This window comes from Lates calcarifer, linkage group LG7_1 (genome assembly GCF_001640805.2).
Source record: "Lates calcarifer isolate ASB-BC8 linkage group LG7_1, TLL_Latcal_v3, whole genome shotgun sequence".
NCBI lineage: Eukaryota > Metazoa > Chordata > Actinopteri > Centropomidae > Lates > Lates calcarifer.
The window spans coordinates 480,335-501,701 of NC_066839.1; the positions used below are offsets into that span (position 1 = coordinate 480,335).

Here is a 21,367-nt window from a genome sequence, read left to right on the forward strand (position 1 = left end):
GGTATTAGAACAACAAAACATTTATTCTGACATCTCAGATCCCTGAAGATAAAAATCTGTTTACAGTCAATGATGAGAATTTATTACACTCAAATGACACATTCAAGCTTATAAAAATAAATTCATGTATAACAAAATATTACAGTAATGTGAACAGGAACCAAAGCTCAAAGAAAATAAAAAGCAGAAGATGTCTGAGAAGTGAGTCGAGGTCACAGAGAGTTCAATATGTAAATGAAATCCAAAGCTCCTCAGATCCTCAGACTCCTTCAGTTTTTGATCCTGAAAATCATCTGTGAGCAGATTAAATTTAAAGAGAGAAAACTGCTGCTGGAGAGTAAAACAGCTTCATGTTCAGGCTTCAAACTGAGGTCATGTGACTCAGAAAGTTAAGGCTCTAAACTCTTTATTTTTACAGTTTTATCAGCTATCTTCTGGAAAAATGTTTAATTTATTTTGAATGTCTAACTCTTTTTACCTTTCTCCATACTGCAGAGATACAAACGACCACAAAGAGACAGGAATACTTCATAATTAAAAGAAAATAATAGAATATCAGAGACAAATATAACCCCTGCAATTTACCTTGTGACCTTGAAACAACACAACATCACAAAATGTTTTACAGACTTGAGTCCAGTTTGGACTCTCAGAGACCTGCAGACCTCGAGCTCCTGTGTTATTTGGATTTAACAGGAAGTTTCTGGTCCACAACAATCAGCTCCACAGATGAACCCAGCAGACGTCTTCACATGGTGAAAGACGAGCCGTTCTCACTGGATCCATCCACCGAGCGGCGAGTGGACACGTAGATCTCGGAGGTGACCCTGGAGAAGCGGCGTGGGGCGATGTACCTCTTCCCCAGACACCACAGGTCCTGCATGATCCTTCTGAAGTGGTTCCTGAACTTCACCCCGACGAAGGCATACAGTACCGGGTTCAGGCAGCAGTGCAGGTAGGCGATGGTCTGTGTCACCGTCTTGGCTACCTGCAGGTTGTCCAACACTTCACACTCCCCCTGCTGGAACATGTTGACGGTGTCATAAAGCAGTGTGATATTGTAGGGCAGGTGGCAGGCGATGAACACCAACACCACAGCCAGCACCACCCGCACCGCCTTGTGCCTCTGGAAGTTCCTGGCTTTAAGCAGCGTGATGATGACAGCGGTGTAGCAGGAGATCATGATGAGCAGCGGCAGAAAGAAGCCCACGGCCAGCTGGGTGCTGGGGATGGCCACTTTGGTACTCAAGGCTGTATTGTTGCTCTCGAACCTGAACTCACAGACGTACTGTGGAGTCCTGGAAGTCTGATTCGTCCTGTCCACCCAGCATGAAGATGTCCCAGAAGTTGGTCAGATTGGTCCCCTCTCCATCAAACATGTCGGTCATATTGGTCCCCAACATGAGGTTGTTGTGGGACGGCTCGTACCAGTTGTAGAAGTAGAAGGTGGGGACGGACAGCAGAATGGCAAAGATCCAGACGACGGCGCAGATGACCCGGCTGTAGGGCAGTGAGCGCAGTCTGAAGCTGCGACGGGCCTGGACGATGGCGATGTAGCGGTCGCCGCTGATGCAGGCAAGCAGCAGCATGCCGCTGTACAGGTTCACACTGTAGGAGCCACGCAGCAGCTTACAGGCCACCGGCCCCATCGACCACGATGTCAGCTCGTTGTAGACGATGAGAGGCAGCGCCACCACGAACAGCAAGTCTGCGATGGCCACGTTGAGCAGGTAGACATCAGTCATGGACTTGGTCCTTTTGTAGAAGGCATAGGTGATGATCACCAGGCTGTTCCCAATGAAGCCCAGGATGCAGATGATTGAGTGGACGTACGGACCGACCACCTGCTCCAGCCTGTGGTTGTTCTGGTAAGAACAAGGTTCTTCCAGGTTATCATTATAATAATCTGCATAATCTGGGTCAAGTGCAATTTCACCCTCTGAGAAGTCCATGTCCTTGTTCTTCTGCTATAAAAGAAGACAGAGAGAACATTACACTGTGCAGTGATGATTTCACTTGTGTCACATGGTTGTTGTTGCAAATTAGAAAAATTGACATGTTGCAAAAGAAAAGGGGAAAACATGAAATCATTACACAAGATTTAAAAGGATAGTTATTTAAAATATGTTTCCTGTTTTCAGTGGCTTAACGTTACATTTGTTCTTTACTAAAGGACTGTGTTTAGGTTTTGTATGAATAAAATGCTAAAAAAGCATCACCACTTCTGTGGCCTCATGCACTGTGGTGCTTAAAGGTTTGTAATCTAACCCTAACCCTTTTGTGTTCTCTATATTTCTGCATAAATATGACCTAAAACATCATCAGATTTTCACTCAAGTCCTACAAGTAGATAAAGAAAACACAAACAAATAAGAACAATAATAATAATTAAAGAACAAGGATCTAACAAACTCTTATCTTCACAACATGTTTATGGAAATGTATTGTGGCACAAACAGAGGAGATTTCTAAGGACCTATGATTCTTGATGCTCAATAGCCTGGAAAAGGTTAGAAAACCATCTCTAATGAGTTTGGACTCCACTAATCCACAGACAGACAGACTGTGTACAAATGGATGCAATTCAAGACCGTTGTTACCCTCCCTAGGAGTGGCTGACCAACAAAGATTGCTCCAAAGCGAGGCATGGTATAGCTGGCGAGGTCACAAAGGAACCAGGGGTAACTTCTAAACTAAAGGTCCTTCTCATCAGGAGAAGAATGAACAGTGGTGTGCACAGTAGGGTTGCAAGGAGACAGCCACAGCTCTCCAAAAAGAATATTTCTACCCATCTGCAGTTTGCTAAAGATCACATGGACAGAAACCTAATGGAAAAATGGAAGGAAAACCCTCCATTCCAGCATAAGAACCCTGTCCCATCTGTGAAACACAGTGGTAGTAGTATCATGGTTTGGACCTGTTTTGCTGCATCTAGGTCAGGATGACTTGCTGTCATTGATGGAACAATGAATTCTGATTTATACCTGTGAATTCTAAAGGAAAATGTCAGGGCAACTGTCCACAAACTGAATCTCAAGAGGACATGGGTCATGCAGCTAGACAACGACCCTAAGCACACAAGTCATTCGACCTTGATCTGATTGAGAAGTTGTGGAAGGACCAGAACAGAACAGTTACCAGAACATTTAGTGGTAGTTGTTTCTGATACAGATACTGAAAGCAAAGGTTCACATTCTTATGCCACTCACAGATATGTAATATTGGATAATTTTTCTCAATAAATAAATGATCAAGTATAATATTTTTGTCTACTTTCATTGGATTCTTTTTATCTACTCTCAGGACTTATGTGAAATCTGATGATGTTCTAGATCATATTAAATAAGAAATATAGACTAAGCAACACTTTAAGGTGTAAACAGTTGCCGAACCTGTTCATCACTGCAGGAGACAAGAGACCACAGCAGGGAGAAACACTCGACAAGTTTCTTCACATTAAGCTAAGTTTAAAACTGGCTGAACTGGTTTACAGCAGCTGCAGTCGAGACACAGCAGCATTCAAAGACACAGTGAAATACAAACTTATAATATACAGAAAAAAAGTTTGTAATCCTGTATCTTGTTTTGTGCTGAACATGTTAGAATTTATTTTCTTCTTCCTTTGAAAACCAGACTGAATTATTTTGCCTGCACACTTCTTCATTTACAGGATTTTAATTGTCTGTAAATCAAACTATAACAGTCATAATATCCTCTCAGACTGAATTCATCAGAAACATCAGTGACACAGTTTACAGCAGAACAGAAACAACTGTTTTTCACTCTGACTTTCTCCAAGTTTCATTTGATTTCTTACGATTTGATATTTAAATCATATGAAACGGGCACGACGTTTGATTGCTGATACGATGGAGGTTGTGAGTTTGTTCTGCTGGTAAAAAGTGTTGAGGTCTCAGATGCAAAATGTCCCAGTTGTGGTTGATCGAGGTGGTGAATGTGTGAATGTGAATGTGTGAGTGTTTGCTCTAAGGTGCCTGAACAATGAGAGGAAGTTTGCAGAAAAAGAGGTCAGTTCAGCCCAGAACACTGAGTGACCCAGTTCAGGGATAATGTGTGGTTTTCTGTTATGTCTTACAATCAGTCAGAGGATCGTGAGACGGATTGTCAGAGGAAGAAAATGACTTAATATTATCTGTTAATTTACTTGTGTTTAAAATGAACGCTGCTCAAAGAAAAGCAGAAACAACAGAAGGAAGGAAACAGAGATAAATCATCTGTAGATAAAGTCCTTAAAATTTCTGACCTTTAGTTGAAACATAAGTCCTGAAAATAAAAACAACAGTTACATTAAACTGAGAGGTTCCTCTAACGTTCTGACCGTCCTCAGGTCAGTACAACACCGTCACTGATGAATAAACACCTCAACATGAAAGAATTCACAGCCGTTGTGCTGGATTACATGTCACTGCACAGGTGTACAGGGTCTTCGGTAAGCGTCGGCCTCAGACTACTACTTGTTACAAGACAAGTCACTGTCAACACCGATTTTTACCGTGACGCCACTTTATTCAGTGTTTTTCTAGTTTTAATGATCAGGTCCGTTTGTTCTGGAGCAGTGCAAACCTCCAAAAAATAAATCTCCTGGTAAAAACCTCATAGACGATGAACACAGAGGGAATCTTAACCTACAAACACGACACACAGTGACTTGTATGAGTCGTTTAACAATGCAAAACATAACTTAAGCTAAATTCATGACCCCCCCCAGCCAGCTGTTTCTGTCTCCCAGCTGGACACTGTATGAATCTGTGAAAAACCCTGAGGTGTACCTAATAAAGTGATCACTGAGTTTACAGCACAGGGTTCTGGTGGAAGCTTTAACAGCATCTGATTCTCTGAGGTGAGGAGTCTGGCTGCAGATGTTTTCAGCTGAACTGAACCGTGTATTGATTAGAAATGACTCAATAAGATGTTTGGTTGAATGTGTGACGAACAGGTTAGTTCAGAACAAAGTGATTGACTCACTGAGGGAACTACACAGCAAGTTTTTCTTCCTTTTATAAAATCATGTGTTTGCAGCAGAATGAGAATATAAACTGAAAGGCTTTGACTCGGCTGGTAAAATAATAAACGTTATTTCAGACTGAATATGAAATAAGTATAAATATACTGATTGATGTTTATTTTTGGTTGTGGTGATGTTGTGAATCTGAATCTAAGTCACATGTGAATATTTATTTAAACCATGTAGCCTCTGTTGTTTATTTAGTTTTTGCTTTAACTTTTTGTTTTTAATGTAAAAAGATAGAAGCAGGAGAAAATAGAGAAAGGAAAAAGGAAAATATTTTTTGCCTCATTTTGATTTTTATCAGGTGGAAAAAATGATTCTTTAATAAGTAAAAGAAGAGTTAAAGCGACAGCTCTGAACAGTTACAGTCGTGTATCAGCTGAGTGGGTCAGATGGTTCAGATTCAGATCTGGTCCACATGAGACCAGTTTAGCAGCGACTCTGAGGCTGCAGATAGAAGCCAATCTTAAAGGAGAAATAAGGAGACGGTTTAAAAAGCCGACACTTCCTCAAACACCTCATGTTCCTGATCTGTACTTCTGCTAACTGGACAGCTCATCAGACTCACTGCGTCCTCTCTGACTTCCCACATTTAAAATGTCACCTGCAGTAAACAAACAGACTCCGTCCGCCACCTGGACAGGTGTTTGTTTAACAGGTACACGTGTTGGACCGACTTCCTGTAAATCATAGCACTTCCTTCATCCACCAGCTGATCAGAGACTGGTCTGAATATGATAATAATGATAATAATAATAAGAGGAAAATGCACATTTAATAAACTCGTGTTTATTAAATGTTGTGTTGTGTTCAGGAGCAGCAGGGTGCAGGTGTTCTTCAGATAATAACATACTAAAAATACTCTATTACAGGTAATAAAAAAAACTGAGTAAATACTGCATCATGGATCCTTTCACACAGGGATATTCTATATTCCAGGATTATTATCACAGACATAATAATAATGTTTTTATAATGCTGCAGCAATGACGCGGAGATAAATTTAAATGTAACTGTCAGGTCATTAAAACATATTTTGTAGTTGGTTTGTTTGTAGAATTGAGTTTTATGTTTCTCTTTGAAATGTGATGAAGTAAAATAATAAAGTGTTTTAAAAGGAAATACAGTACAGAGTAAATGTTGTTTAGTTTAGTATTTTTAAATAAAAACAGACTAATCTGACTCTGAACTTTAAAATCAAAGTTTAGCAGATTTAACTGAGATGAATTTAAAACAGATTTAAATGAGTTTGTTTTGTTTCGTGCTGCAGAGTCTCTGATATGAATCTGTGGGTTTTGGAGTCTAATTCTGAATTTCTTATCTGGATTTTATTTTTATGTTGTGCAATGTGAAAAAGATGTTTGACTTGACTGAACCGAGGAATACATTATCTTTTTAAACTTCACATCCTGTAGATTTTCAAGATAAAATGAGATAAAGCAGCTGAGTGACTGTGGGACGACCGCAATGTTATCTGATAAAAATCACATCTTCATCTGATCTTCAGGTCACATTTCCACAAACTGACAAATACCGAGAGATAAAAACCTGGATGTTTAACATTTAACCAGAGAGATACTAAACCTCATCTGTGGCTGCAGGGAATCACAGAAACCTGGATGTTTTCAGATTCACTCGACCCTGTTCAATTTAAAACAACTTTACAGATTCTACAGGAAACAAAAAGTTTCTTTAGCGTGAAAAGTGAAAGAGAGAAAAAAGAAAGAAGTGAACGGAGGGTCTGAGGTTTTACTGTGAGAGCGACCAGAACAAAAAGAGTTAAAACAAACAAGTTAAAGTTCATACACTGTAAATAAAGTGAGGACTCACAGGTTTGCAGAGTGGACGGTCTGATGGCTTCTCTGTGGCTTGGACAGGTGGAGGTGAGGTGGAGGTGGGTGCAGCTGCACAGCAACGATCACACACTGAAAACTCGCTGATAAAGGGAAACGACTGGAACCTTCCTCTTTCACCCACTCTCTCTCTCTCTCTCTCTCTCTCTCCTTCAGTCTCACCTTCACTCTGAAGCTGTTTGAAATAAAACGACTCAGAACAGAAACGACTGTTGTGTTTGAGGCTATGAGTTTGTTCTGGTAAAACCTGTCCTGAGAATAAAAACAGCTTGTTTCACAGCTACATTAAACTGAGACGCCGCGACCAAAATTAGACTTTTGACAACGAAAAGATCTGAGGTTAAAGGGTTTTTACTGAAATAAGTTTGTGGTTTAACTCTGTGTGCAGGTGTTAAACATGTTCAGTTTCGTAAAACATTCAGAACTAAACATACATCAATCAGATTCAGTCTTGTTACTCCTGCGTTTGGTCTTAGTTTAGACGAATCCTTTAGTTCTCTATTTATTCACATTCAGTCAAAGTGTCTCATTAATTATCCATACATGTACAGACAACTATCACTGGATTCCACAGAAAACTTAAAGGTGCTATATGTTAGCTTTTGCTATTGCTACATAGCTAACATTAGCATTAACCGGTGTTTACTCACCAGTCTGAAGAAATGTTGTGAGTTCAGCATCAAACCAACATTAACTCTTCTATCTTTATCTCTGCCTTTCTTTGCCATTGAACGTAGTTTCTTGCTCGCACCAGGTGGAGTGGGGGGTTTCTCTGATTTCTAAACGGATTCATTGACATCAGAGACAACAATATTCTCAGGAAGTGCTGACGAAAGAGACCAGTCTCTGAACTGGAGTCTCAGACCTTTAGGCTCTGATACACACTGAGCTGCAGCAGCTACGTGTGACACCGGTTCTAAACACCTGCCCACCCCTGCACAGGTAACACCACCTCCAGGCTGCCTGAGTCAAACTATCTGCTTCTAGACAACTCTGCTGAAAACAGGCTCTCAGTAGAAATCCATTTATTTGCTCAGTGAAACTGTACAGACTTAAATATTGATGATAAAAAGAGATGCATGATGGGAAGGAAAGTAGTGATGCTTGATGGGAGAGTCAGGGCACCTCCTCCATGTAATCAGCTCCGTGACTCTGACTGAGCTGAGAGACGCTCAGGTCCTGAGTGGTTTCATCAAACTGCAGATCAGAACAAACACAAACACCTGGTTTAATTCAAAGACACAGACCTGAACTGGGAACTGTGAAGGATCCTGGTTCTGGTCTGATCACCTTGTCGCTGTTGTCGGGTCCCTCGATGGAAACCTCCTCAATCTCCTCACCGATACTCAGCTCGCTCTTGGAGAAATCTGAGCGATGGCTGAAATAAAGAAATGAAACACTTTACAGTCCAAGTTTCACTTCATCTGGACTGAAACCATCAGTCGATCCACAGAGGACTCATCCACAGCTACTCAGATCATTTCATCCTCTGAGTCCTTCTTTTATGCAAAAAGGACAGAAATTTACAGTTGAATCAGAGACTGTTGATGGAAGTAAAAAATGTGACTTTATCCTCATGAGTTCAACTCTGATTATTGGATATTAAAGGAAAACAAAGTCTAAATCCTCAAACAGGAGAAGTGAGGACTGAGTAAAATGCCCTCACTTTGCAAAAAGTCATCCTCTTGTACTTTCACAACATGTTTCCTGTTTTTCTCTGAACTGGACCTTTATCTGAAGTTAAACTAAAACCTTTTAAACGTAACAGAACATCAAATGAAAACAGTAAATTTTCTCAGTCTCACCTGTTAAAGTCGTCGTCATATTCAACGTCGTCATCTGAGGAAACAAAGTTTAACACATTTCATTTGTTTCTATCTGAATAAATGACTGTAACTCCCCCAGTAAACGATATAATCAGCAAATAATAAGTTCATTTACACTGAGGATTTAAAGTGAAGTGCAGCTGTTAGGTTAAAGGTTTAAAGACTCTAAATCTAAAGACTCTTCTTGTTTCTGGTTTCAGTTTCTGATACTGAGCTCTAATCTGTTAATGTCACAAAAACAACTGCATTAAAATTTATAGCTAACGTCTGCTTCAGTGACTGTTTCCTTCTACAGTCCCGGTCTGAAGCCACAGAGGAGGAGCTGCTGAGCTGAGTCTTACCTAAATGCAGAGATCCAGTTTTATCATTCAGAGCCTTCGAGTCTCTGAATCCCTTCTCTCCTGCAAGAAGAAAAACCAGCTTAGTTTGACCTTTGACTCTCAGTCTGACGTCAGACAGAACAATCCTGAATCAGAAAAACAGTCCAGGTTTTCATCATGTCATCTCTTGGGGGCGCTGTAAAAAGCTCCAGATGTTTCTAATCAAACTGACCGTTCCTGCTGTGGCTCTGCTCTGATGTGCTACTTCCTCCTCCTCCTGCTCGTCCTCCTCCTCCTGGTCTCGGAGCCTCAGGCAGGGACCCTGCAGGACTCTCTCTGGCCCCGGACGCCTCCACCTTCCTGAGACACAGATTGACCACAGTCAGCCGACTCACTGACCATCACAGCTGAAACTGGACGTTTTTATTCTGAACACTGCCCTCTGAACACTGCCACTCAGACCAAGGTCCAGACCTAAAGAAGTGTCTCGGTTCAGATCAAACTGAAACTGAACACTGTTTTTAGATGGTCCAGACTTTGAAGTTGAGGACTGGCACCAAATAAACAGTAGAAGAAGAAAAATAACAGGAAGAGAAGTAAAACTGAGCTGAGGCAGCAGAAGAGGAGGAGACGAGATGTTGTGTTTCATCTGTCCATGTTTCAGCAATTTGCTGCTGATGATTGGTCTTCACAGAATCAATAGAGCTCCTGTAGTTCACATCACAGCAATCCCAGCATGCAACAGTCGAAATCAAAACACTGCCATATTGGCAGGAAAGCCACTGTTAAAATTACTGCCAGTCATACCACTGCTGGCACCTAATTTGTCTCTTTGCCTGTGATATTTATAAAAAGTGAAAATGGTGGAAGCTGCTGTGTGATTCCCAAGAAGAAGAAACCAACAGTGGGAACCAACAGATTCTGTAGTGATCACTTCACATCAGGCACAGAATCGTTTATTTAACATGCTTTAAGATTCCTACCAGTTCTGTTTTCATACAAGACATTCTTAGACCTGTGCATTGTGGCGTGGATTTTCTGTACACCTGTAGCTCACCTGAGCTCAGAGCTCTGACCGTGTTCAGACAGACGATCGTCTCGCTCGCCCTCTGAGTCACAGGCCAGGACAGACAGACTGGGGGGGGGGTTAGAGGAAGAAAAAGATGATGAGAGGAAGGAGAGAAGAGTAAAAGAGGAGAAGGAGTAAAACAACAGGAGACGAAAGAAGCACACACATCTATACTCCTGAGGACCATCACTGATCTAAATCTACAAACGTCCTCAGTTTGACTGTCCAGATCTACGGTCCTCACACAGTCTGACAAACAGGAACACAGTGAACTGAGCAGCTCATGCAGTCAGTGTTTTATGTTTGTTTCTATCAGGACAGTTTAGTCTTTCAGTTCGTGTCCTACTTGTTCTGTCGTGTTGGTGAATTTAAAAACAGGAGCGAGGAGCTGCTCCGCCACTCGCCGACTCGTCTCAGCAACTCGTCTCAGCGACCCAGATTCTCCTCGGAGATTGTTAAAGTTTGATGAGATGAAATCTGACTCGGTTACTGTCGTCCCTCTGGGACACTAGTGTCTGATCCCACAACGTCAAACAGAGTCTCTGTGAGCGAGTCGACAGAGCAGCTCAGACTAACAGAGATTAAAACAGCGGAATGAGCCTTTATCTGCAGGGAAACTGTGTCGACTCTTGTCATGCTGAGATCTGAGGCGTCTGATTGGACGGAGGACGCAGCGAAAACCGTGCAGACTCACTCGTTGAGGCTTTTGCCTCGCCTCATGGGGGAGACGACCGGGCCAGAGAGACACTCCTCCCTCAGAGGGACAACGCTGCAGGGGTGAGGAGGGGGGACGGCACAGGAGGAGGAGGACAGGTGAGGACAGAGACACCAGAAACAGGACAAAGAAGGAAACACAGAAACAGAAGAGTGAGGTGCTCTGGGCTGAGAGGAGGAGGAGGAACAGATACCTGGACAGGTGAGACACACTCAGAGAGAGACAGGTCCAGTCTGTCAGCCTCATCTCCCTCTGCACTGAGCTAACGCTGCTGCCTCATCACTTCCTTCATGTCCTCCACAATAAAAGCATCTTAATGTGACGTCAGAGGTCGAGCTGTGTGTGACATGTTTAACTAAGCTACATTTAAAGACTCTGATCAATCAAAATGTTTGTTTTCATGAGACAGACGACCTGAAAATGTCTCTGACCTCAGCCACTGCAGAGGAATAAAAAGGAAACACAAGAAACAAAGGTTTTTGTGGTCAGAGGCTCCCGGAGCTTTCAACCACATCTCACTGGTTTTCCTGAGAACAGTAAGAACGTCATGTTGGTCTGACAGTTGAGCTTCACCACACAAACCTGTGGGATGTGGTCAAAAGCTCAGGGAGCAGCTGTAGATGCTGCAAAGCTCCACCACCTGACTCCCTCAGCAGCAGTTACAGATACTCACTCCCTCTGAGAGTCGGTCCTCTCTGATGAGTCCTTCTCTCCAAACGGAGAACTACGACTTCAGAGGAGACAGAGAGAGACACACAACAGGCTGTAAACAACAGGCTGTAAACAGGATGACTCTACATTTTCTTCTCATGAGTCTGGAAAATGACAAGACTTTTTAAAGTCAGAGAGTTTTTGAAGACTTCTGAGGACCTGCAGAGGTGGTTTTACAAACTGAACTGAGACCAGTTTGTCTGTTGAAGTGAAGCTTCTGTGTGTTTGACTTTATACGACAGATAACGACAGACTGACTTCGATTATCGATCATTAGTCAGATAATCAGCCGTACTCACCAGCCGTAGGTCTTTTGTGGTTTGGGCAGCGGGTCGTCGAAGAACGAGTCTCCGTCATCAAGGTCGTCCTCCACCTCCAGGTCCAGGTCCAGACGCTCCCTCTTTAGGCCGAAGGAGGAGGTCCTGCTGTCGGACGCCTGCTGCTGGAAGTCTCCTTTCCCCAGAGACGACGCTCGGTCCGAGTCCTGGTCGGCGTCACAGAGACACGACAGAGGGTTCAGCCTCAGGAGAGTCAATAGTTTAATAAAGAGCAGCTGTTTCCTTCACATCTGTGAAGGTCAGTCAGTGCAGATCAGCATCTCACAGCAGCTGGACTCAACTCAGTTTAAAATGATCTCACAGCTCGGACTCAGAGTCATGACGTCCTCACCTCTCTGCTTCATTAAGAGACAGATTCTTTTTCAGCCACCTCTATTTTACCACCTACCACCAGGAAAACCTCACACCTCCTGCATGTTTTTCACAATAAAAGCCTAAAAAGGAGGGACTGACACTGTAGAAGTTTCAAAATAAAAGTCTCCCAGCAGCTCTCAGCAGCGTTGTGATGTGACAAAGGAACAGCTGGTGTTCAATAAAACTGCATTAAAGGTGTAACTGTGAAGGTGAGTACACTTTATTAAGGTGGAACTTCAGCACATGGAGAAAACAAACTGCTCAGAACTTTCAGTCTCTGTATTTTCCTTTTTTCCTTTATTTTTATGGATCTATTCCTTTTCTGTTTTATTGTTTTCTTTTTCATATTCTTTACATACATATGTATATGTACAGAAACTATATTTGTGAGGAGAAGTGTACATATTCATATATGAGGGGAGTGGACTGTGTCCTTGTTGTCACTGTGTGAACAGGTTAAAACCTCAGTCTGACTTTCTCAGCTGTAACTGTAGACTGATTTCTTACACTCCACCACAGAGACAACAGATTGGAACACGAGCTAACGTTAGCTTACAAAGTGTTTCCTGTTTGATGTTACACTTTATAAACGCTGGTCGGACTGTAACTCTGACGTGACTGTTCTGGCTCTTCACCTGTCTGCAGTTCACCTGACAGCCACCAGGGTTTTCTGGTTGTTATGCATGGAGCCTTTAATGTGAAGCAGATGTTGATGGTTCAGGTCCAGCGCTGCAGGAACAGGAGCATCTGAACCAACCTGAGAACAGGTGATTTAACCACACTTGGAGTTTTTAACCAGGACCAGTTTCTGTAGATCAGCTTTTATTGGAGCTGCTGATCTTCACTGACTCTCAGAGCTGAGTAATAATCATCATCATCATCATCATCATCACTGTGGTTGAAGCAGACAGGTGAGTTAGTGCAGCTGCTGACGACACCAGCCTCAGACCTGAACCACCAAGGTCTGAGGCTGGTCTCAGGTTAGGTGAAGACGAGGATCAGAGCAGTGCAGCTTCAGCTCCACAGTCAGACTGTGGGTTTTAGTTTCAGGAAGCAGGAGAGTCGTGTTTTCAGTCAGTGAAACCGACATGTTCTCGCTTCTCAACGTTAAAGGTCTTTACACAGCGGGGGGGCTCTGAGCTCTGCAGTGATCTACAGAGGCTGATCTGGGTCAGAGGATCCTGGTGGACCTGAAACACCCTGACATCTTCAGCAGGAGACCAGTTCATGTGTTCACGTTGTTGATTCGTCTCGTCCTCGCTGTGTAAAGACTTTAACCTGAGGAACGCAGACACCTGAGGATGTCACTTCCTGTCTGAACCAGCTTCCTGCTGGGGGGGTCTACAGCCCCCACCAGGTGTTTCCAGCAGCAGACAGTCATCGCACCCACCTGTCTCCTCTGACAGTCTTTAACTGAGAGGACGACGGGTCAGGGTCATTCTCAGTAACAGTAACAGCACTTCTGTTTTTATTTCACCAACAGCAGAGACTGAGCTGAGTCAGTCAGACTTCCTCAGACTGCTCTGTCCTCATTCTGCAGGAACCTAACTCCAAATCTACCACTACTGCTAGTGTTCTCATTATTATCATTATCACTATTATTATATGCTGTTATTACTGATCACCTGATTACAGGTAAACCTGTACACAGCTGCTCATTGTCTCTCTCCTCTGTTTCTCCTCTCAGCTCTGTAAAGTGCCTGGAGGTGATGCTGTCATTTGTTGATGAATCAGATCAATAAACCTCCGTTTCCTGAAGATGAACGGATCAAAAAAGACACGTCAGAACCAGCCGTCCTCCTGTTCAGACAGCTCTGAGTGTTGAGCTGTGACTGAGAGGACAGCTGAACAACCAGCGGATCTACCGTGAGAGCAGCTTGTTCATCTTTACGGAGACATGGCTAAACCACCTCGTACCGGATGCTAACGTGGACCTGCTGGGATTCACTGCCGTGAGAACTGACAGAGACACTAAAGCAAGCGGTAAAAGCAAAGGTGGGGGACTCAACATGTATGTGAACCGCTGGTGTAACCCAGGACATATCTCCGTAAAGACAGTCTTGTGCTGCCGTGACCTCGAGCTGCTAGCTGTTAGCCTGCGGCCATATTACCTGCGAGGAGTTCAGTCACGTGATCACCGTCGGTGTTTACATCCTCGAGTGCGGACGCAGCCACAGCATGTGAGAAGATCCACTCTGTCACAGCAAGGCTGCAGACACAGCACCCTGAGGCACTTATGATCATCTCTGGGGACTTTAACCACGTAACTCTGGACTCTACCTTGGCTGTTTTTAATCAGGTTGTAGACTGTCCTACTACAAACAACAGGACTATTGATCTTCTGTATGTTAATGTAAGGGATGCATACAGAGCGACTCCCCTCCCCCACTAGGGAAGTCTGATCATAATCTGGTTCACCTACAGCCACTGTACACCCCCCTGGTCCAAAAGCAGCCTGTGACAACTCAGTCCATCAGGAGGTGGTCCCCTGAGATGGAAAGTGCCCTGAGAGACTGTTACAACAACAGAGACTGTTACAACACTGTCCTGCATGCTGCCCTGTCTTTCGTTCGCAAACTGTTGTTGTACTGCCCTGTGTGATGTGTTCTGTCTGTATCTGCTGCTGGAAACGTAATTTCCCCGAGGGAGTCATCCCAAAGGGATCAATAAAGTCCGTCTAAGTCTAAGCTGGTGATGTCTGATGCAGCGCTCAGGTTTGAAAGGTTCATCTTTCAGGTGTTTGTGAAGAAATGAAAGCAGTGTGAAGGTCAGAGTTAGTGAGCACAGGTGCTGTTCATTATGACACAGTGAGTGTTAGCATGAAGCTGACGGTGATTCCCAGCGCTGAGCTGCTCATGTCTCTATCCTCTGCTCCTCATGTTGTTACCTGGGCTGCTGTCTGACTCTGTCCTCTGTGTCTCTGGCCTTTAAACCTGGGGATCTGTGCACGACAGGGACAGAGCTGCTGTCAGCGTCTACACACCTGGAATCACACCTGACAACAGACTAACACCTGGAATCACACCTGACAACAGACTAACACCTGGAAACATACCTGACACTAGGCTAACACCTGGAAACACACCTGACACTAGGCTAACACCTGGAAACACACCTGACAACAGGCTAACACCTGGAAACACACCTGACACTAGGCTAACACCTGGAAACACACCTGACACTAGGCTAACACCTGGAAACACATACCTGACACTAGGCTAACACCTGGAAACACACCTGACACTAGGCTAACACCTGGAAACACACCTGACACTAGGCTAACACCTGGAAACACACCTGACACTAGGCTGACATCGCCTACACATCTGACAAACCTACACTCACCATCATCCTCGAGTCATTTAGAGATGATTTCACCGAACAACAGCACCTGTGGCCTAAGGTGAGGAAAATGAACCTGGTGTCTGTTCTAACTAAATCTGTGTTGTTGTTGTGTTGATTTTCCTTCCACCTGTTCACTGAGCTCAGTTTCACTGCTCCACACTTTTGTCTCTATCAATCAATGACACCCAAAAACATGAGAAACACCGGCCTGATCCTTTAAATAACAGCTACCCCTTCATGAGAACTACCTTGTTGCTGCAGGTGTGTGGAAACCTTTAAACCACTGACAGATTCTAGAAATAACTTCTCTGTTGCCTTCAAGTGTCTTTACACTAACACGAGGTTTCAGTGATCACAGAGAGGAGTTTTCAGTTCACAGACCTCCTCCATCTACAATCAGCAACTACATAAACCTGCTCTATTCATCCCGCTGAGACTGATGAGTTCAGAGTTAAAACCTTCTCTCGTTCCTCTGGACCTCAGCAGCAGTCACTACACACAGCTCACATTATTCAAACCACCTGTTTGACAGCAGCTTACCTTACTGACAGGTGGAGAGCTGGTTCTCTCCTCAGGGGAGGGGCCCTGAGGTCGGCCGACATCAGAGTCCTGAACGACCTGAACACAGAAAACGACTTCAGATGTCACAGTGTTCAATAAATAATGTGCAGGATGAGGAGGGTTGATGTCAGGAGTTAGAGGCACAGACTGCAGCTGAAAGCTCTGGGAGTGAGTGAACCTTATGTTTAGTGTATTTACAACAGAGCTCTTTAGATGAAGTGATGAAGGAAAACTGAACCAACAGATGAAGCCAGTTTAAAACGACTGTCTGTAATTATCAACCATTTTTCTGGGGACCTTAAAGGAACCCCTGAACCTCAGGTTGGGAACCACTGATGTGGACAAGGACAGATCTTAATTGAACTCTTAGAGGAGTTTGTTTTCATCTGTGTATGTGCAGCATGAGTCAGCATGGAGCTGTGAGAAGTTATAAACAGATCTGAGATCAGTCCTTGTCAGGAACTCACCACACTTCTGCACTGAGCGAAGAGACGCTTGTACATTCCCAGAAACACCTGGAACTCTATCACTGTGAACAGACGGGACACGTCAGAGTCAGCTGACACACCACACCAAAGAACAGGAAGCTCTCAACTCAAACGTCCTTTCAGTTTACAGCAGACTCCTGAGCAGCAGCTTTATTCACTGACAAACACCATGAGATGTGCTTAAAAACGTATTAGAAGCTAACTGATTAGCATGTAGCTAACACTGACTCCAGGTCAGTCTTACCTGTAGAGAAAGTTTTGTCGGCAGCTCGGAGCTCGTCACTGATGAACCTCTCCAACATGTTCCTGCAGGACACAGACACAGGAAACAGACACTGCTCATTTCTCCACCACATTAAAACATTAAAGGTTCATGATGAAACCGAGGCACTGAAAAGTCCAGGAGCGACAGGGGTGGGGACAGTTTCTGCTTTCCCGACAGTGAAGGCGCCTTCTCTGTGGTATTACAGGTCACAGGTGGGAGGAGGGGAACAAACAGGTGGGAGGTTCATTAGAAGGAGACGACACAAAGACAGTAGCTGAGGTTTTGGTGGAAATGTTTGGTAGACGACACACACACACACACACACACACACACACACACACACATCAGTCTCTGAGGGACTCAGTGGGACAGGTTTACTTTAATATCAGATGAGTGTGTGTCTGTGTGTGGGTGGACAATATTTCCTACTTGTTCAAACCGGGGAACAGGTCTGTGAAGACACTCTTCAGATCCTCTTTTAAAACCGAGCCGCTCCGGTCCTGTGGACCGAGATAAAGGCAGGAATCAACTCCTCATAACGCTGGCTGCGATTGGCCAGAGACTGATGACATCACAGCTTCTGAAAACTCACCTTGTCGTAAAGGTCAAATTTCTTCTGGGCGCTTATGATCTGTTTCTGAGACGGTTCCTGAGAGAACACAGAACTTTATTCAGTCACTGACAGGAGAACAACAGCAGGCTGTTTGTTTACGGTGTTTCTGTCACTGATGTACAGACACAGCTACAACCAACAGAGGTCAAAGGTCAGAGAGAGGAGCAACAGTAACAGTAACAGGAACAGTAGTAACAGTAACAGTAGTAGCAGTATTAGTAGTATTAGCAGTATTAGTATCAGTGGGTGTGAAGCTGCAGGTTGTGGAGCAGCATCAGCTTCAACAGTAGAAACGAGGACAAACTGAGATCAACAGGAAACCAAAGCTCCACCTCCTCCATCTTTACTGACAGTCTGCAGCTCAGTGACCCACATCACTGCAGCAACACACACTCTATACACACACACACACACACAACACACACTCTATACACACACTCTATACACACACTCTATACACACAGCAACACACACTCTATACACACACAGCAACACACACTCTATACACACACACTATACACACAGCAACACACACGCTATACACACACACACACGCTATACACACAGTCTATACACTGACACACACACACACCGCTCACCTTGGGGATGGTTCTGTCTCCCTGTTCAAACAAACAGGACACAATCAGAGAAATGATCAATGTATAGATTTTACCTGGTGTCATGTGACATCACTGATCAGCAGTCTCATCAATCACAGTCAGATTCCACTGATTTAACACAGGTGTTCGTCAGGTGATGGTCAGGTGTTGGTCAGGTGTTGGTCAGGTGATGGTCAGGTGATGGTCAGGTGATGGTCAGGTGTTGGTCAGGTGTTCGTCAGGTGTTCGTCAGGTGTTTGTCAGGTGATCGTCAGGTGTTGGTCAGGTGTTGGTCAGGTGATGGTCAGGTGATGGTCAGGTGTTGGTCAGGTGTTGGTCAGGTGATGGTCAGGTGTTGGTCAGGTGTTCGTCAGGTGTTCGTCAGGTGTTTGTCAGGTGATCGTCAGGTGTTGGTCAGGTGTTGGTCAGGTGATGGTCAGGTGATGGTCAGGTGTTGGTCAGGTGTTGGTCAGGTGATGGTCAGGTGATGGTCAGGTGATGGTCAGGTGTTCGTCAGGTGTTGGTCAGGTGTTGGTCAGGTGATGGTCAGGTGATGGTCAGGTGTTGGTCAGGTGATGGTCAGGTGATGGTCAGGTGTTGGTCAGGTGATGGTCAGGTGTTGGTCAGGTGTGTGCAGCATCCTCACCTCAGAGCCAGCCGTCTGTTTCTCTCTGTGTCGTCCTCTCCTGATGAGCTCCAGCAGCAGAGGAGAGTTCCTGTTCACCTCGGACTCTGACAGACCCAGGTCTCTGCAGACCAGGTCCCGACCGTCCAGACCGTTGAGCTGCAAACACAAACACAGACTTACACAGGTAAACACACAGGTCTGATCTTCTCTTGTGTTTGTGTTCAGGAACAGTTTGACCTGTTGTATCTTCAGAGTTTCTGTCGTTTATTCAGTGGGATTGTTTCTGTCAGGCACAGCTGAGGGCAGATTTTATCTCTGATGCTTCCTGATACTGATCAGACCACAGACACACTGATACTGACTGATGTGACACTTATCGACCGACTCATCAGTTTATCTCCATCTGAGATTTGACTGAACTTACACATCCTCACACTTACTCATCATTCAGATTCTGGCTTTCATTCTTACAGTTTTAAATTCATTTCAGCAGCTACTTCTCAGACATCACAGAGTCCTTGAACGCACCACCACAGACAGTCTGTAGAATGGTGAAATGGGACTGACTCTCTGTCTGTGGTGAAATGAATCCAAAGGTCATGATTTCTAATGTTTGTCAAACAGTTCTGAGAGAGAGCTGCTGGAGTTCCTCGATTAAAGAGGAACAGTGTGTGTCAGAACAGAAACCATCACACAGGATGAAGATCATCAAGTTTCACAGCCACAAACCACAGAGACGACGCTCTGACTCAGACTGCGGTCGCTTCACGTCTGAAGCGGCGCCTCCGAGTCGCCGAGTCTCCTGAACGAGTCGCCTGAAACTCACCGAGTTGATCTCCGGCTGGAACACGGCCAGGGTGAAGTCCAGGTTGAAGACCTGCAGGAAGTCCACGATCAGACTGGCCACGAGGCGACCTGCAGAGAGGGGAGGTGATGTTCAGACGCAGGGTCTCAGGAACTCTGTGATGAAACAACCAGAGCTGTTCATCCATTCACATGTTTAACGTGTGTCACAGATGAATCAGACACGTTTCCTCTGCAGTTGGACGTCTCTCATCACTGAACCATGACAGACCCAGTGGTGGGTGTTCTGCAGCGTGTTGGAGACTGGACGCGCTGCGGTGGTGACTCAGCTCACGGCCACAGTGTGTGTCAGGTTCAGGCTCAGGGAGGTTTGTTTCTGCTGTGTCACTTCAGTCAGTGACCCAGCTGACTCACCTGTCATTCAGACTGAGGATGAACGTGTTCATGCTTCTCTCCCTCTGAACTCTTCATAATGTAACAGAGGAGTCAGTGATGAGAGCACAGCGCCACCCTGTGGTGACAAACATCAGCTACAGCAGCTCCTCGTGCAGTCAGACGGAGACACATGAAACACGGTGATCGGCTGCGCGTGAGCTGAGACTCAGACACAGGAGAACCAGCGACTCACCGTCTTTAGTGTTGAGACACGTCTTCAGCTTCTCGTTGATCAGAGGACTTTTATTCTGAGGAGAGAGCAGAGTGAGTAAACAGCACGGCAGCAGACAGACAGAAGTGTCAGTGTTAGACCATCACCTCTTTGTCCTGCTCCTCCATGGCCAGAAACACCGCCGCCCTCATCTCCGCCTGCAGCGACAAACAGGAAGTTTAACAGCGACCGAACACCTGGAACCAGCTCCAGCTTTTCATCACTAGCTCCCAGTCAAACCCCCGGACCTTATCCGGGTCGAATCCTCATCACTGATTCATTTAAACGAACCCGCTGCTGTTCCTGTGTATCAGTCTGAATCTGAATGACATGTGGAACAGTCTCAGGACTTTACTGATCAGGTTTTAACTGAGTCTTCAGACTGACTCCACAGCTGACCGAGGACCTGAAGCTAACTGATGCTACACGGAGGGGGGGGCTGTGGGAGTCAGGACCAGGTCTGAGGACCTAGTAAACCCTCAGATAAACCTGCAGTTCTGCTGCAGAGAAAAGTAAAACCCAAACCGACAGAGACCATATAACCGTTACCGTGTCCCTGTGACTGTTAGCCGCTGCTAAGCTACCGTTAGCCTAGCATCGCTAGCCGGCGGTCCGGTTTAACGGACCTGCTGTGAGATTAAAAACCAGGTTTTCGGACCTTGAGCTTGTTGAGGACTCCGCTATTCTCCAGGTTTTGGATGAGCAGGTCCCGGAGCTCGGTGTCGTCCTCGGTAGCCGACATGTTCTGTGTTTGTGTGAAGCTAACGGCTGCTGCTGTCAGGACAACGGAACTAAACAAACCTCTTCTTCTTCTACTGCTGCTGCTACTTCCGCCTCCTGCCTCTTCTTCGTGGGTTTTATCGGCAAACATGGAAATGGAGCGTTAGCGCCACCAACCGGCAGGGAACTGTACCCGGATCAGGATTTAAAATGAGTGAGAGGAACGAACCTTAGCTGCTCGCTTCACCTGTTTCTTCTTCTTCTCTGGGTGATGTGTGTGTGTGTGTGTGTGTGTGTGTGTGTGTGTGTGTGTGTGTGTGTGTGTGTGTGTGTGTGTGTTGGAGCTGCACTGTAAAAATAACGGAACCTGTCATGTTGAGTCAGAGAATCAATGAAATCAGAAACCTCAGGAATGATTGTTTATTTATAATAATTAATAAACACTTAATGTAAGAATTTACCCAACTTTAAATAAAATGACTG

At 44.8% G+C, this 21,367-nt stretch overlaps 2 protein-coding genes and 2 long non-coding RNA genes across 16 annotated transcripts; 1 reads left to right on the forward strand and 3 right to left on the reverse strand.

Annotated features, from left to right (window-relative positions):
* Nucleotides 1–4: 4 nt before the first annotated feature.
* On the reverse strand, nucleotides 5–6,994 carry LOC108891556 (C-C chemokine receptor type 6). Its single transcript, XM_051071618.1, is given in 3 exon segments — nucleotides 5–1,310; nucleotides 1,312–1,964; nucleotides 6,860–6,994. Coding segments are annotated over 2 exon segments (1,203 nt in total). The 5' UTR covers nucleotides 1,953–1,964; nucleotides 6,860–6,994; the 3' UTR covers nucleotides 5–748.
* cep43 (centrosomal protein 43) lies at nucleotides 6,931–21,288 on the reverse strand. 8 transcript variants are annotated; one of them, XM_018688719.2, is made up of 21 exons: nucleotides 20,823–21,286; nucleotides 20,272–20,322; nucleotides 20,147–20,201; nucleotides 19,541–19,629; nucleotides 18,733–18,870; nucleotides 18,087–18,107; nucleotides 17,467–17,523; nucleotides 17,304–17,374; nucleotides 16,854–16,915; nucleotides 16,589–16,650; nucleotides 16,101–16,178; nucleotides 15,103–15,156; nucleotides 11,823–12,007; nucleotides 11,486–11,542; nucleotides 10,792–10,866; nucleotides 10,086–10,163; nucleotides 9,261–9,388; nucleotides 9,050–9,109; nucleotides 8,688–8,721; nucleotides 8,130–8,260; nucleotides 6,931–7,057 (listed from the first exon to the last, which is right to left on the reverse strand). In XM_018688719.2, exons 1-21 carry the CDS (start codon nucleotides 21,033–21,035, stop codon nucleotides 7,047–7,049), a joined length of 1,710 nt encoding a protein of 569 aa, XP_018544235.1. In that variant the 5' UTR covers nucleotides 21,036–21,286; the 3' UTR covers nucleotides 6,931–7,046. The 8 variants fall into 8 exon arrangements, 7 of the variants coding, with proteins under 7 accessions (XP_018544235.1, XP_018544233.1, XP_018544234.1 ...); XM_018688717.2 differs by lacking the exon at nucleotides 6,931–7,057 and adding an exon at nucleotides 7,891–8,079 and having other exon boundaries at nucleotides 8,173–8,260; nucleotides 20,823–21,278; XR_007813529.1 differs by lacking the exons at nucleotides 6,931–7,057; nucleotides 8,688–8,721 and adding an exon at nucleotides 7,891–8,079 and having other exon boundaries at nucleotides 8,173–8,260; nucleotides 20,823–21,288.
* On the reverse strand, nucleotides 15,195–16,081 carry LOC127142630 (uncharacterized). Its single transcript, XR_007813558.1, has 3 exons — nucleotides 15,423–16,081; nucleotides 15,319–15,390; nucleotides 15,195–15,258 (listed from the first exon to the last, which is right to left on the reverse strand). It is a non-coding gene; the product is annotated as an uncharacterized LOC127142630 (long non-coding RNA).
* On the forward strand, nucleotides 18,145–18,714 carry LOC127142629 (uncharacterized). Of its 6 annotated transcripts, none has more exons than XR_007813555.1 (4): nucleotides 18,145–18,284; nucleotides 18,318–18,339; nucleotides 18,395–18,449; nucleotides 18,582–18,714. It is a non-coding gene; the product is annotated as an uncharacterized LOC127142629 (long non-coding RNA). The 6 variants fall into 6 exon arrangements; XR_007813552.1 differs by having other exon boundaries at nucleotides 18,406–18,471; nucleotides 18,527–18,714; XR_007813556.1 differs by having other exon boundaries at nucleotides 18,145–18,262; nucleotides 18,296–18,339; nucleotides 18,395–18,471; nucleotides 18,527–18,714.
* Nucleotides 21,289–21,367: the final 79 nt, after the last annotated feature.